We start from the raw sequence: 17,717 nt of genomic DNA, 5'->3' as shown, positions 1-17,717 counted from the left end.
GAATGTCAAATGTTCTGGTACACACTGCTTTACCCAATATGGATAAAACTATTAGGTGAAAAATTTTATTAATTCTAAGTTTTCATTGGTGAAAATTTCCATCATTACATAAAGCAATAAAGAATTTACCTGTACCAGTAATGGGGGGAAATTTTCAAACTAGGGAACTTTGTATTTATCGCATTTTGGATCTGTATTTCTATCCACAGGGTTCCAATTTCACATGTTTGGAGAGGTAAGGTTATCCTTGTAGCTTTTATCTCTACTACACTGCTAACAAAACACTCACAAAACAGTGGGGTTGGAATTTCTGGGTTCACAATACCAAAAAAAGGATGAAATAATTTACATTTTGCCAAATAATTTACCATAAGTCACTCAAAAAATTCATCATCAAAAGTGAATCACTGGAATTTCTGTGCTCACAATGTAAAATGAAAGATAAAATAGTTTACTTTGGGCAAATAATCTGACCAAGATCTTTTACACAAATCCATTATTCCATATTTTGTAACTGACTAACTTTGTGGATTTATTCTTTGTTAATTAGGCATTACATCAATACATTCACCCAAGTTTTCAGCTGCTGTGAGAGTAGACAGTTTTGATGAACATGTATACCAACTGTAGGATCACTTACAATTCTCACTCTTTGATTTGATACACGAGCACGTGCAGCACAAATAAAATGAAATTGTCTTTCTAGGTAATTAATGGCAATCACGTTTTTGCAGGATATTAAATGCAGAGAATAATAAAGTCTATTAAATACCTTACACTGGGTTTTAAGATGAGGTAAAAAATCTTATTAAAGAGCTGCAGTCACTTATGTTAGGCAGGGAAAGTGCTTTCAGAATTCATAACAAGCTGATTGTGTATTTATCCCTCATTTTAACTCTTACACCTAAGAGAGCTAAAAAGAGACATTATAAGGCACATGTTTGTGCAGCAATAGAATATACAGAAGCTTGTATTCAAAGACAACACTGACAAGCTGCTGAAGGAGAGAAGAAAATGCCAGAATTATGACAACTGTTTTCTTTCTTGTTGCACCTGAGCTCCTAGCGGAATCTTAATCATAACACTGAACGACCCTGCAACTAGCCCTAAGCCAGCAGCTTGGGTTGAAAAGAGAGCAAAACTCTTGTAATAAGACTGTTACAGTCTGATACTTACTCTAAAGGTTTTACCCAGTAAAAATACAGGTTTCCATTTATTTTTAACAGGACAGCCAACAGATGAAATTTTAACACCAATTCACTTGTGCCCTTATTAACTTGCAAAGCCCATGTTTCTGAGAGTCACCTCTCACTTCAATAAAAGATCAAAGTTGCCGCCTTGGGCAGCAGACAGCCAACCATTGACCACATCTCTGCGGATGAGTTTAACGAGTTCCCCTGAACACAAAGCTCACAGAAAGTATCAATCAGGTTAAAAGGTAGAACAAGTACTTCCTGTAACAACCTGACATTTTTGGCAACTGGACAAACATTATCCAGTCAGATGACCATGTTCCGACCCCTGGTCTCTGTGGATTCAGACAAACTTGGTTTAACAAGTGGCACTTAAAGAGGCTGATGAGCCATGTTTCTTCTCTGGAACTTATTTATAGAGCCAAGGTTCCCAGAAGGCGCTTACAGGTTATAGAACCATCTTCTCTCTTACTTTGATTACTTCCTAAACTTGAACAAAATTGATTAATCTCATTCCCCAAAACAATATTTGGTTGGCAATATTTGAAACAGATGATCCTCAAACTCTGAATTTTAGTGAGTCGTTTTCAGAAAAGGATGCATTTTCAGTAACATTTAAAATGATGAATCTTAAAGAAGAAAAGATGTGCAAGGTGACATGTTTACATTTATAATTACAGTGCTTTCGTAACATGAATGCTCTAAGCTAAGAAGTCTTACTAAGAGTTTAACTTTCTCCACAACTCCCAATTCTTTTGCTTTTTCACTTCACTATGTATATGTATAACAACACCATATTTCTTTCGTCAACTTCAGAAACACCTATGTCATCTGAACTGACACAATGAAATTAACACAACTCAAATTTACTCATAAATGGACACAGAACGATCCACTGTAAGCAATCCCCAGTTATAAACACACATGATGTAGAGCAGCAGGCAGCACAGTTACATCAGCCGTGATGATTAAATCTCAATTACAAATTAATTCTACCTGATTAGTGTTGGCTAAGTGGTGCAGACTACCTGGCACCAGAAAGAACCAGGCAATTTACTGAAGAGGGTTTTCCACCCTTGATAATTCAATTAAATACTGAAAGATCTGATCACGCAAACAATGTGCTCCTCTAAACAGGTAAGAATTGGGCAGGTAAGCTGTGTCCGTGATTATCGAGTCCAGCTGACACGATTTCTTTAACATTATTTGCACAGGCCTAAATCTGTATGACTTTATTTCTTTAGAAGTTACTTCAATAAGGATCAGAACTTATAACAAGTTCAAGATTTTTACAATTGGCCAATAATAAACATTGAGCTCCATGGTCCTGTTAGCATTGTCACATGGTCTGGGCTGCCATATGTCATGGCTGTCTGTTTGGAAAAATAAATTGAGCTGAAATGTCACCTATTGTTCAAAAGTTTGCCACCTGCTAGCTGCCGAGCCATCCAGGTACACGTTCTCCTAGCCATCTGCACATATCTTCACTAACATTGGCCAGGCCCCATAGACCATGTGCTGTCATGATAGCGCTGTTTACTCTCTCTGTTGACTCGGCCAGATAGACTTGACAGGTGAATGGTGATTTTTCAGTTCTTTATCGTGAAAAGGTCATGTTTTCAAGTTGCTCTCTTATCAGAGGTCCTTTTAAAAACACCTGACCCAAATAAAAGTGTAGCAGTAAAATAAGAAGTAATACCAACAGGTGCACTGGGACATATTATAACAAAGAAATGGAAAGAAGCTGAAAATTTTGACATGATTCATAGCCCCACTTCATATGAGTTGAGCAGTAAACTGACGTGATTTTCTTTAATTGAGATTCAAAAGTGCCTGGGTCGGAGACCAACAGAAGAAAGACTAATTCACCATGACGCATATTTCCATTAAAGGACTTTTTTTTCCCTTTTTTAATGCAGGAATCACTTCACCTGATGGTGTCTGAATATCTTAAACCATAAATCATTATTGTGTCTCTGAGTCAACCAGATGGCATTACCGCAATATACAGTGGTTTTTGGGGGAAAAGAAACTGAAAACTCAAGAATGGAAATCTAATGTCATGTTTTTGTGGTGCCGGCTCTCTTTGTGCAGGTACACAAAGGACACCCGGCCCGGAATAACACGACTTGAAAAGGAGAAAAAGAAAATCAATTTCAGATGGAAATGTTTGATTTTACGAGTAGAGCGGAAAGAAAAGCCTCGTGCTGTGATCTCACTGATGGCAACCAGGGCAAAATTATTGCTGGCTGGAAGTAGCCCATAAATCTATAATTTTACACTAGAACTAGCTTGATTACTCATACAGAACTTACATCTATCCATCCATCACTCCTTACAACTCAATTTGGTTCAGGTTGGCACTTAACAATTAAGTAACAATCGCATTTCCTCGATATTCAACTTTCGTTCCAAAAGCTCTGAACAGTTGAGATAATTGACCCATATACATTTGAGTGGCAATTAAGTGATTGACTTTAATTGATTTTTGACCCTTGGTTTGGTGCAATATTGGGATCTGATGTCAATCCACACGGAGTTCTTGTCCTTCAATCAGACATAAGATCAAAGAAAAAATAATTAGAATAATCCCAGGGTAAAAGTGAAGCAGAGAAGAAACAGACATCTTGTGGAAAGGACACCACATCTTTGGTCTTCTGGGCTTCTATCATTAAAATAGTCTGAGGACTAAACTGAACTTTTCCTGAACCCAGGGAATTTTCTTGAGAATATTCAATCTACTATTCTTTTAGTAAACATGACAATATGAAGTCTATGCTAAAATAATCTTAAATCACCCCCTACCCCCTTTTCTTTTCAAGAAAATTTTCTCTTTGTCCATAATTATGACCTCAAAATACTAGTAAAGAGTCAAATAAAAAGTTATCCCAGTACAAAGGCAATTTTTCAGGAACAAACATTTTCTGACAACATTCTTTGCTATTGTTCTTCTGAATCCATTATGGTAATCTAAATACCAACATGACAGATTTCCTGAACCCAAATCTCTCTGAAAACATTCTTAGTCTTTGTTATTATGGATCCCTAATAACTTCTATTAATAAAAACCTTAAAACTAAACTAATATGTAAGTTTCTGAAACCAAGACCTTTCTGAATATATTTGCTTTTTGTTACTGTGTCCACACTAATAATACCCACAATCTCAAGTCTAAATGAAGAAATTCCAGAAGACAAGGAACCAAGGCTGCGTCTAAAAGTGAGATCTTTCTGAAAACACCGTCTGCCTTTGTTCCTCTGGGTCCAGTGGCTACTGTCTAGACAGTTATCAGAATGTGAAGGACACCCTCGGGACAAGATGTAATCTGTGACACCTCTTTATTGAAGATTACCAGGACACTTCACACTCAGTGCTCCATGCTTATCACCATCATACTGTGCCCACATCATCATCATTTAATGGCTGACATGTTTTAACCCCAGGACAAATTTTTTTAAAACCCATTTAGAGCTATGTAACAATTAAATGGCAGGTGAGAAGTAAGCCACTCTATTAAACTTGATATTTACTTGGCAGATTAATGTCAGAAAATATAATTTGTGGCCCATTCATCAAAAATTGTTGTTTATATATTTCAGGACCTCCTAGCCCAAATCAGCCATGGTGGCCGTGTTCACAAGGGGATGAACTGAGAATGATAGTGGTCTAAACAATGTCATCTGATAGCCAGATTACAACCTGCTCTGGAATTTAAAATCTTAGTGTTTAGCAATAACAAACCCATCCTTACACTCAATATTTACATGACAGATAAATGTCATGCGAGAGAAAAAATACCGAATTCTAATCATCAAAATTCCCTGCTCTATCTTCAGACATCTTTAGACACTAAGGAAGGTATGTGAATCATCACTTCAATTCAGCTACCTGTATCGTTGAGGTGATTTTCTAAACAAATAGATGTAACACCATTACGTAAAAGTAAGCCTTCACAATCTTGTAAAATCTCTTTCATAAATACCAAGGTCACCTAAACATTGCATCTGGTTGACTCATTTCCGTAAACAGATATTTTCTTATAAACTTTTTTTTATGTCAATATGCATTGGTGCATATATGGGGTAACATAATTTTGAGCGCTCAAGTTTTTTTCCATTTATAACAATCTAATTGTCTCAATTTCTCTGACATGATGGTATGCTGCCACCTCTTAACCCGTATCAACATCTTACCATGATAAAAATGTGGGGAAAAAACAACTGGCATAAGATAAGCGATTGCTTCCAGGTAACAAAATCCACCAGAGGGCAGCTCTTTAATATTGATGCATTTGCGGTTTCTTTCATACTTTTGACACAAAATACCCTAATTTTTTGTCTTATAGTCTTTTTTAATTTATGTAGAATCTACAACTCAATAAAATATTCTTTATTCCAAGATGAGAAAATAACAGCAGACAAAGAGCCACTTATTGAACATACCCATCTCCCAGGAACAGACCCCAGTATCAAATTTCCTGAAAAAATATGCCTCGGAAAAAAAATGAAAAGATCTGTCTCTGATATCATATCTGCCCCCGGAATCTTCAGAGACATGATATTCAATCTTGATTACTAGAATGGGATCTGATTCTAACCGCGGCTTATGAATAGATGGACAAATCAACTCTGACAGATTTCCAGCCCTGGCAGATATTAGAATCTGAATGGAAATTACCAATTTACCATCGAATTTGAATTGAAAAAGGTTGTTTTTATTATTCCTCTCCATCACATGCTAACTGATGGCGCGGTATTTTCATCCCTAGTCAAATCAATGAGTATCCTGGCTAGGAAAGATGTACAAGAATGAAATGTTATTGTGACTTTCCAATCAAGCCAATGTGTGCTGCCGAGCAACAATAATGAAAAGCTTTTTTTTTATTCTGAGTGGAAATGGCGACAGCATCACAATATGACATCAATGTGCGCATCACTGGAAACAATGATTTTTATTTTGTTTAGTGCACTAAATGCCTCTTTATCACTATTTCTAGAGTAAGTGGGGGGGGTCTGAAATAATTGAACTCTAATGACTGATAGGTTCAATCAAAGATCTTATTACTGAAAAACATGCATCAAAAAATCTCACCCATTCTTTTCTATACAACATCTCCAAACTGAGAAGTTCCAGATATACCATGTCTGCAAAAGTGTTTGCCCATTTCTACCCAACATAAATTTGTTCGCTACAAATGGCAACCGTCCACTTGTTATGGGATGGTTTATAAATAGTGAGAGAGTCAAATATACCCAGAGCCCCTGTTGAGTAGTCACTCTATATATCTACAGCACAGATCTATTTTTGTTTGCGGTAAAGACCAGAAAGTGGGAACACTTTTTTATTAGCAGCCCCTATATCTGGCACTTCTTTATTTGCTTTTAAACGGCCATATCTGATGTACTCCAATAAAAACAAGTTGTATCAATACCTGCAGGCTGCATTAGCGTTTAGCCTGACACTAAGCAGACAAGGACATCAATATCACCATTAAGTGAACTCTGTACACAAAACATGGGGCTGGTTAGACATGATAAACAGACAAGGGTGAATGGCTGGTTTATCTTCTCTACCCTTCTCTTCCCAGGTGCTTGTGCTATGACATAACTGGCTAATTAGCCGAAAATAAAACTTTATTTTTACCAGCCTGATTCTGAGCTGGAACCAATTTTTTTTTTTTTTTTTTTTGGGGGGGGGGAGGTATTTCCAATTTGTTGATAATTTACAACAGATATCTATCCAACTGCAATATTAAGGCCCTCGAGTAATAAACCATTCTCTATTCAATCCTTTCTCAACAGAAAATTGATTCTGTTATGGGCCCAATTTCAACAAAATAAATTACATCACATATTTGCAGACAGCGGACCTCCACGAAGATCTACACAAAATCTCATCACAGACCTTGACAGATGGACAACTTGAAAGACTTCCTGTTGAGCATAGTATTTTCCATTTATTAAAAACATATTCTCTGCCACTCCCCCTTTTATCTAACTCCATTAAAACCATTTGTTTCCTATCTACAGAAATCAACACAAATCAAATTTAAATCTACACCAAAGACCTCCTGTGTAATACTCTACAGCAGTTAAGCATAATAGGGCAATCTCATGTCATGCATTTTTATTTAATACCTTTCCACATTTTTAAAAAATTCTAAGTGTGAAATTGTAGAAGGCAGCCAGTGCCATACTTCAACTTTGTACAAACACATGGAGTGGACACAAAACTCCGCACTGTCTCTACGACTACATATTTAACTTCCACTTTAGCAACACTGCTTCCTCTTCTTAATGAGAAAATCAAATAGTAGATGATTTGAAATGGTAAACCAGTATAAGCATACTTATTTCTTCACAGGGCCACTTCCCTCTTATCAAGGCATGTAGGCCAAGCTCAGTTTATTCATAATAGGACATACTCTGTTCACGCTTGCATGGAAACAATCTGAAAGGTACCAACTGTACACTTTGTTATAAATAACAAACAAGGAATTACAAATCTGATCGGATTTTTCATTTCTCCTTTGTAATTCTATTATTTTCAGTTTTTTGGGAGGTTTGAAGCTGCTAAAATAAGTCTAGACAGGTTAATACACGGGGGAGCTCCTTGCTGCTACCAATTAGTCCTAACTTGGTAGGGGCAGGCCACATGCAAAGGTGAGCAAATTGATTTCTAAATTGGTCAATTGGCAGTAAATCGCCCCTTTCAAAACCCAGGTCAGCTTTTCTCCCTCTCCCAAAAAAAGTCAACCTATAAAACAGAGGAGAGGCCTTTGCCAGCAGAACTGGCCCTTAAATATTGCAGTGAATTTATCAATCAAAGAGCTGTTATTGGGGGATTCCTTGCTATCAATTATGCATTTAACAAGTTTGCTTTTCTGGAAGAATGCCTCGTTACTGGGATGTGCTTTCTTTGTTTTCTAGATATCAGGTTCCACAGTTCACAGAGCTGACTCAGGTTCCCAGGAATGCAGAATAACAGAGATATAATTCTCTCCCTTGCCTATTGTTTAATTTCGACCCCATGCCCAGTGCTAACTGATGACGGATCAGTCATCAATAAGACCAGGGCTGACCGACTGCCACTGACCATTTACCAACCCCGGTCCCTTAACCACTGAGAACAATGGCATGACGTGTCTCATAAAATATAGATAGCTCTACTTGTCAAGTGGACAATAATTAAACCTCTGGGAAGAAAACATATGCATGCACAACACATACACAAATTCACTCACACAAACAAACATACACAAACACAAAGTCAAAATCAACTGCACTAGTAATTAAATTTTATGTATGAAAATATAAGCAAAAACATGTCCCTGCACACGTACATACTTTTAAAGAACACCACCTTTCAAATTTAAATGGATTAAGACCATGGCAACTTGCCTTATGTTATGTCATAAATACCTACTTGCCATATAATGAAATGGGTGTAGTTTGCATTTTGATTGATGTTTATAGGAAGACATCACAATAATGGTTATGTCACACCTTGGCAAAGATGCAAAAATTTTTGACTAAACAGTCATTTTTTTCTGCACCTTTTTATTTAGAGAATAAATAACTGTAATTTTTAGTTGCATAAGTTAATAAATGTTACCTCTTAATTCTACATTCAAAACACATGGGCAATGTATTATTGGTAGATTTATCATTTATTTATTCCAAATGTATTCATTTACAAGATAATATCCCAAACTGCAGATAAATAGTATCTATGACAAACCATACAACACTATTACCTGATAAAGCTTCATGATGATTACTAGTACAGTAATGTTACCATATCGCAATTCAACACCCTTCATAAACACCCAATTCTTTCCTTTTTTTATCACACACATTTAATTATTATCTCTAAGTGCACGACAAGACAAGACAAGACAAGACAAGAATTATGGTGTATATCTGTGGTTGAATATTTAACGTATGACCTAAGCCAATTTTCTTTTGAGATAAAAGAAGGCAATTATGTGGTATATGGTACAATAATGGACTGGTAATTGCCTTTATACTGCGTAATAATGACCAGGTCATTAGAGGGAGTTAGAAGTTCAAATGTCTTTTAGCAGTCAAATTAGGCAAGTTCACACCAGGACTAATTCAGACCAGAAATAGACTAAATTACATCACAAGCTGACTGGACTTCACCGAGATTCCTACCACCCTTTTGAATTTAAAAAGCTATGTAAACCTATTTAATCACCTGGTGCAGTTAAAATGTGTCAATTACTGCTTTAATTTAGCCCGGTTTTGAACACATCATTGGATAGTACTTTTATTCTTCAATTTGTCTCAAGCCTTTTGTCTGGCTGACATTCACACAAAAGAATAAGAGTCTTATACCTGGTTTTAAATTTTTTTCCAATTAGGAGATTGATGCATTAAAGATGGTTTATTGTCTCCTGAATGTCTGAAGGCCGGACAGTAACTACTGCATTAAGCCAGTGGTTTTAAAATGGCAAGCAGACAAATTGATCCTACAGAAACCTCAGGACAGATCACACAAAGCTTTGGCTTGCAGAAATGATAAGTACTGCAGAAAGCAGACTGGGGCTGATATAAATGAAATACCAATGCAATATGGTCATTTTTCACTGTGCAATATTGCACTGAACCAACTTAATTCGGTTGCCATGAGCACCAGCGCAGAACAGTGACAAAGAGGACACGGGTAAAAATCCAATAAAATAACACGGGTAAATTTAATAAAATTACAGAAAATGAGTTATTAAAAACTCCCCACAGACAACCCAAGATCTCTTGGCAGAATTTTTCAATAGCACATCATTCCCTACACTGTGAAAAATGATCAATCATACTGGCGACACGCATTCTTTTAATATCAGCTTTATCGTCCAGAAGCAAAAGGATTACGGAGCTCAAAAAATGCAATTTCGCTCCTAATCTGGCTGCTTTTTATTACACAGGTCAACAGAAGCTTAGCAAAAAAAGGACTAATTACAGAAAATTACCCCATTAACAGATTAGCATTAATTAGTTGTCATCGACCAATTTATTTCGGTTATCCTTGGTAAAAGCACATATTTCCCGAGAAGGAGAACATCAAAGAGGGAACCCAAGAGGTAAATTACTCAAATAATTAAGTCTACATTAAAACACAAAAGAAATCTAAATGTTTTCTCCTTTCGGGCCCATGGTTCACTACCTCTTAAGTGAGAAACAATAACTATTGTGCCAGACCACATCAGAAGCTTGGAACCAGATCCAATGGACCCAGTAGCTCCTGTTAATTCCAGTTGACTAAGTTAATTGATGCAACACAATAACCCAATAATGATTAGCACTGCAACAGTACAAAGTTTCGATTTCCATCGTCAAACTCGGCTCCTGCTCTGGATTAAATCAGCAGCACCGGGTTGTCATCTTCAGGTCTCATAAAATCTCTCATATTGACCATACTCGAGGAATTAATTATTCAGACTGGAGCCAGTGAAATCTTGATCAATACTATCAATTTGAACTGAACAATCTCTTGCTTTTGAAGGTACTCCTCATCCTATTCCTTTCCAGACTCTCAGACAAACATCCAGGCTTAAGCTCTCAAGTGCTATGGCACCATTAGAATAACACGGATATTTCCTGCAATCCTGCAGAGGAAATCTAAAAAAATTCCCCACTCTCTCAACATTGTTCAGCAATCAATAAGAATTTGTATTCACTGAGGTACTGAATCTCTCAAAACCATATAATTTTCCTACTAATTTCATTTCAAAGTATTTCACATTATCACTGTTATATTACTATCACCCCTCTGGGCTATTAAAAAGCATCACAGGCATGCCGTACATATTGTTATTTCATCATTTTTGATTTTCATGAATGATAATGTGTTATGAGGGATAGATGCAATTAAAAGTCCATTAGATGGAGAAATTATTTCAATGCACTTCAGATTTGCAGCATTAGCCCCCTATTAACTGTACAATGGCTTCAATAAATACCTTTTCATTTGTTTTGCCATTTTAGCTCCCTAAATCCAGGCAAGTAAAAATCAAAGGCATACAACAGTCTCCCAAATTTAAAACAAATCATGTAGCATGGTAAAAGATCACACCCTGCAGAAATAAAAAATAGCAACCAACACAAATTAACAACTCTCAACTGACAGAGGGAAATTTTGTTTGACACACTGTCTGGTTCTCAGTGAGAGACTTTCCACAAATTGAAGCAAAGCATGGAGAGCAGAAAAAATGCCAAGAAACAAGGAGAGAGCTCTCCCTCTAAATCTTGCCCTGCTCATCAGGCAGAAAATGACAAGGTGAGCTATGGAGCCCGCCATCCAGGAGCCGAGGCAGACAAGCACACATCACACACACACAGCCAAATAGACACAGGGCAGATCATGTTACACTAACCCACTCACCACACACCTCAACCAACTCCATGTTTCAGATACTTCCATCATACCTTGCATCTTTAATGAAAGAGGAAGTCTGCAGGCGAGCTGGGTTGTTGTATATTTTCCCTTTACCTATTTATATGCATTGTCAACATACTTCAGGCTTAATGATTGGTAGTGGGGAGTCAGGGGAGCCTCTCAAGCATTAAGTGCAGCATTCTAGCAGGCAGCTAGAAAAATGCTGCCAAAAATGCTAGAATGGCACATATATATATGCATATGTACTGAATGGAATGCTAGAATGGTATTCTGATTTACTAAACCTGAACTGCGAGTTATGTTTTTACATTCTGATAATGGTTATGTTTTTACATTCTGATAATGGGAATGTCATTGCCTTATCGTGAGTACATATTTGGCCTCACACAGTTGAAGGGCTTGTCTGTAATCATAAAAATGATTTTTTAAAAAAAAGAAGGAAAACGTACGGGGGAAAAAAACAAAACTGTGAGAAATGTGTTACGAAAAAAGTTCCCAAGATTTGATACGACCTCCCAACAACAAAAATATGCTGGGAACTTTGCCTTGCTGGCTGCTTGACTTCCACTGCTTGAAAAGGCTTCAAGGTGAGAAAAAATAATAATCGCTAAATCTGCTAAGGCGCAATCATTTTATCATCAATAATTCCCATATCTCATTAACTGCAGTTGCTGAAGGTAAAACACATCATATGTTCCATGGTAGTAATAGGACTGAATGCAAAACGTTACTTCAGGAGATACATACAGGAGTTTTCATTTCGTTATCCTGGAGGTGACTGACAGGCTGCCCCTGGGCCATGTTGAACCTACTCCATCAACTCATGCGCAGCTGTCCATCATTTCTATTCTCTTCTGGGACAGCAAGGCGCCAGACCGACTTATTACAGCCTTGTCTTAGCATACTGGCCATTAATTAAGATTAGAATGACATTCTCCAGTTGAATAGATTTTCTCTGGAAAACTCCGAGCTCGTCATGTCCGATTGGGTAATGACGCCTAAGAAAAGGCACACAATCTGATGTTTTGATATGAGAGCGAAGGTCTGATTGTCATTTGTGTTTCCCTCATTTGAACAGTTGTGATTGTGAGGTCTCCAGAGACTGAGGGAATATAGCACGAAGACTTTCATCAGCGCTATCTCGGTGTACATCTCATCTTCTGAGTGAATGGCGGCGGGGACAGAAGACAAAGGCTTTGATCATCTTTGATCGAGTGGATAATGAAGTGTCAATCACAAGGCGACAAAGCTCACAAGGGATCAAAAAATTCATAGAGCGCAGTCGCTGTATTCAGCATATGGCAAAATGAGATAGTTCAAATGAGATAACTCTCTGGTAATTTGTTTGGAGATTTCCTCTGTGTCCCATATTAGCCATAGTTCTTTTCACAGCCATGCCTGTGGACATATACTGCATACCCAAGTAATAATACAGTGGAGACAGTTTTGAATTCTTAAACACAGCAAAGATTTGAGTCTTGAGCTGAATAATTTCTATAAAAATGTAACATCTGATTATCATCATTCGATCTGCATCTTAAAACACCTCACAACACTTGCCACTGAGATAACCCAATTCACACCTGTAATCTTAATTCATCTTAATTTATAAGGCGCTGATCCAGGGCACTCGCAGGCATTAATGTCTCCAAAAACCCATTATGACTAATTCATATTTCATGCAGAATACGATAAGCTTTTAAATCAAAAGAAAATAGAAATCTTAAACAAAGGGCTGGAAATTACTGCAGAAGCCCTATCAGACAAATATTAAACCTTTAATCAGATGTGACAATTAACAGAATATCAACCTATCTTCAAAGTACACTTATGTCATTAGGGGTATTATGCAGAAAAAAGTTACGGTTTTCTAATAAATCTTTTCAAACACAGATGAAATATAACCGTGTATGTCTCTTGACTTGTTCTCAGGCTATACAGTCATAAATCTTGAGATCTACCATAATCTTGAATATTATTGACATATTCATGGCCATTTTATCGGCAGCAGGACATCAATAATAGCCATAGGAACTATTAAACATGCTATGCTAGACCAATAATATATTCTTGGGAATCACTAACAGGTTCTTTCATGTGTTGTTAAGAAGGTTTTGGAGCAAAACAGCAGCTGGTGTTTTAAAATTTTAATTAACCTGATCCTTCTTAAAACTATGTATACTTAAATCACTGTCATCAGTTGCTTTTATAAATCACCAAATGAACTGGTCTTAAGTTCTTTACGTGATTGATAATGCTAGGAAAAATCTCTCCAGGGCCCAGACATTTTAGTGACTACATGTTGTGAATTTATGAAGGACCTTTCACACTCAATTTAAGACAACTTGAAATATATGGGGTTTACTGCTGGCTGGGGTAGTATCCTGCTCTCTGCTGTTACTCACTTATACCAATATGTACCTCTTATTATTCACCAGGTTCATTACAATCAGTGAACAAATAAAGGAGAGGCTTAAACATTTTCTTCGACAATAGTTGACAAAAGCAACAAGGAGCACAGAGCCGGAAAAATTATGAATAACTTTCAACACTCCAGATGCTCAGTTTCATACACATACAAACAGAAGACCCCCTTCATCAATACATCTGCCGCGGACGGGTACAACACAATACAATAACATTCACAAATCCATAGGTGAAATAATTACACAAAGTATTATAATATCACAGCAGGGTGGATTTCTCTAGGACCCGTGCACAGTTTTCTCTGTGATAGCCATCAGCCTGGTCAATGGCATCACTGGTTAAGATCAACAAAGGTATGAAGTTTGAATGAGTCAGGGCATAATAAAACTACGCTTTGAATTGGGAAAAGCCATAAAAGTTGTCCGTCAGTATGGCGCCTGCTGGGTCGGGTACTCAGGTGGAGCGTACGTACGTAAATGAATGGAGCCCATCCAGGTTGACTTGACTTGGGGCAGAGGGCTGGGGATAGTGACAGACTAACTAGGCAATAGCTGACTAACTTGTACCAAGCCATACACACTCCACTCATTTCACCTGCCATTTCCTGGCTAATCCAATCACTGGTTAACACTTCAAGCCGTGACATAAAATAAATGCTCTCACTGCTGGAATTCCAGGGCAGGCAGCAAAAGGTTCTGTATTCCAGAAGTGAGCGAGTGCCTTGTGTAATAACTTGAATTGAGAATATATATATTTATAACTATGTACTTACCTTTTGAGCTTTACATATAGCCCCTAGTGCTTGGACATCGTGGTTGACATGCTGGCCGTCCTGCATACAAAGACAGCACAGGGGAACTTTACAAATCAAACAGTACATGCTAATATTCTCATCCCCGTGATCTGAACATTTGACGTCTTTGATGCTTATGCTTTTATTTTTGGCCCTCATGGTGTCTTTGCCCGCACTGGGGGCTACCAGGTTATGTTTGGCCAGGGGACCCCTAGCCGGGTGACAGTGCTCGCGACAACTGTCACAGTAAAACACCTCGCACTGCTCGCACATCACCGAGGCCTCTTTGGGGTCCTTTTCGCACAACTGACATCGAACCACCATACTTTTTCCGCTCGTGTATTTCTCAACTATAACCTCCAGAACTTTGTTTTTTGGTAAACTGTTCGCACCATTTTCATCCAAGTAAACTGTTTTTTTACACGCTGGACAACAGATACCGATAGAACTCCCCTGTATTGCTTGTGTGATGATGTTACTGACATTTGGGGTTCCGACATAACTATTTGGTCGGCTATTACACACGACTCCACTGTCCGTTTCGCTGAGTATCGACACTTTGTCAATATCAGGGAAGTCGTACTCAGGTAATCCAACCGTCGTTGATGTTGTCGCTCCCTCCTCGGAACTGGCCGGCGCCGGGACAAATTGCTGAACTGGAGCTTGGATACTCAGAGCACACCCTAAACAAAGAGAATGTGAGCAAGGAAGCAAGACTGGCTTGGTGAAGTTACGACAGCACACAGAACACTTCAGTTCCCCATCCATCTTTGCTCCCCAAGCACCCTCTGAACGCTCCACTATTAACAGCCTCGTTTTTGTTTGGATTGTTGAATCTCGCGGTGACCGCTAGGTGGCATGAGTGTGCTTATTTGATGGTTTTAACTGCAGGGGCTGGGGAGATGAAAACATATTGAAAACGTGGCCCTATTTCCTTTTTGAATGAGACAACTGGAACTTAACATTTTTCGCTTGTTCATTAAAGTCGATGCAAATTGGCTGAGTTTTTAAAGAAAGAAGCAAAAGCGTCGGGTATGTTTTGCAGTTGATTTGACGTCCCACAGCTGGCCAACAGCCTCCAAGGGAAGTTTTCTTATGAATTTAGTAAAAAGAGACTGACTGCCAATGAGATATTCCAAAAGGGGGCATTGGCCCACTCTTAACGTTCTTAACGGAACAAAAAAGAAAGAAATTCCAGAAAATTCTGAACCATATGTAGGCCTATTGTGCCTATAACGCGCACTTTTCGAGGATAAGTTTGTCAGGCAAGATAGCTCCGAAATCGTATTACATCATTATAGACTACGGACAAGCCTAATACGTGTGTCTAGCTGTACGAGGAAGGAAACAGGAATATCTCTTATTTCACATGAAATTTCAAAATCGCCATTTTAAAGTATTCACAATAATTACAATGCCCATCTAATTGTAGTATTCGTTGCAGCTAAACATGAAAAAGAATTCTGGTAAGTGGTGGCGTTAAACGACAGCAAAACCAACAAACAGTCAGTATAATCGCAACAGGACCTGTTCATCTAATTTTCAACTACCTTTGACGAAAATGAAATATCTTAAACCAATCTGCCAGGCATTTTCAAACTATTGATTTCCCGTCATTGCTATAGAGGGCTTACCTTTATAACGTAGCATGAATAAGGGTATTATTTTATTCACACGTAGGCCTATGATGTACGCGCATCAATTTTTCAGACGTCAGATTTTCAATCAATGCAACTCATAGTTTGGGACGAAAAATCTAATTTCAGGGTAATTTAAATAGATAACCGACGAAACTCCGCCAGCCTAGTTAATGAAGCGACGCTCATAGGGTGCCACTTAGTCTTCGCCTGGGGTCAGAACAAATTAGAAAAGTAAATTCAATTTAAGTTAATTTTGATTAACTAAGGAGGTTACAACTGTCATGATACTTAATGTTGTTATTCTTTGCCATAGGCGTTTGCTACATAAAACATGCCTAATCCTGCTACACAGAAAACTGCAGCTAAGGTTACCATACGAGCAGAGTATCGTTTCGCTTGAAGTGCTTGATATAAGTACTGCCAGTTGACATTGCGTTAGAGAAGCTGCAAAGAAAACGCAATCAATGCTCTCCGCTAAGACATTTGCGCCTTTCTCTCCACTTTACTACTCTCTGACCACAGGTGCGCTATTAAAATTTTGTATCTATCATACTTAAAATTTTGTATGCTAATTCAGAATCCCCTGAAATCAAAGGGTACCGCTTTATCACTTGGTTAGAAGGATGTAAATAAAGTCATTGACTGAATGGCATAGTCTTTTTCTTTTTTAGAATTCACTTGGTTTTAACTTCAATTTTGTTCACGATTTTTCATTTGTGGATTTATCACCGGAGAGTGATAGACCACTAAATCCGATGACAGGGTTCATACGCAAAATCAAAAGGGGAGTGTTAGCGTGTTTTTCTAGAAGGCGTTAGAGATAGTTTTACTAGCATCCACGTCATTGCCACTATAATTATCTTGTCTTTTAAGATTAAATTCTACATACTCAGTAGAGGACTTAGAAACAGGAGAGTAAATACAGACTTGACATTTAATATGGAATATTTCAGTTTTAAAGGTATACCTAGGTAAAAATGCGTTCTTTATTGAAAAAACGCAGATCTCATATAAGATATCTGACTGGGGAAGTATGAAGAAAGGTGTGTCTCTACCAATTAACTGATTACCAAGTCTGATGCACTGCTGCATTGTTAAATATGCATTGATTTAATTGGGTAGTGCTCCTTTGAGCTGGTCAAAGCTTGGCTTTGGAGAGGCATGGTTCTGTCAAAAAAGTATCCATATGTCGGCAACCATTGCATAGAAGAATTTGAAATTTTGCATGCAAGCGGTCGGTTTTGCAGT

The 17,717-nt window shown here is 37.8% G+C and overlaps 1 protein-coding gene across 3 annotated transcripts in view; it reads right to left on the bottom strand.

Annotated features, from left to right (window-relative positions):
• Positions 1-15,653, bottom strand: part of LOC106161839 (E3 ubiquitin-protein ligase TRIM9-like) — a 37,049-nt gene extending 21,396 nt beyond the window's left edge. The window contains exon 1 of one of the 3 annotated variants that reach the window (XM_013538894.2): positions 14,809-15,653. In XM_013538894.2, coding sequence (XP_013394348.2) covers positions 14,809-15,597 — 789 coding nt within the window. In that variant the 5' untranslated portion in view covers positions 15,598-15,653. Of the gene's footprint in view, positions 1-12,356; positions 12,959-14,808 lie in introns of those variants that run through there. The other 2 variants (XM_087005477.1, XM_087005478.1) reach the window with 2 other exon arrangements.
• Positions 15,654-17,717: the final 2,064 nt, after the last annotated feature.

Source organism: Lingula anatina, chromosome 2 (genome assembly GCF_051362555.1).
Source record: "Lingula anatina isolate TDL-2025a chromosome 2, LinAna3.0, whole genome shotgun sequence".
In the NCBI taxonomy this organism is placed as follows: Eukaryota; Metazoa; Brachiopoda; class Lingulata; order Lingulida; family Lingulidae; genus Lingula; species Lingula anatina.
This window is presented reverse-complemented; position numbering and strand designations above follow the sequence as displayed.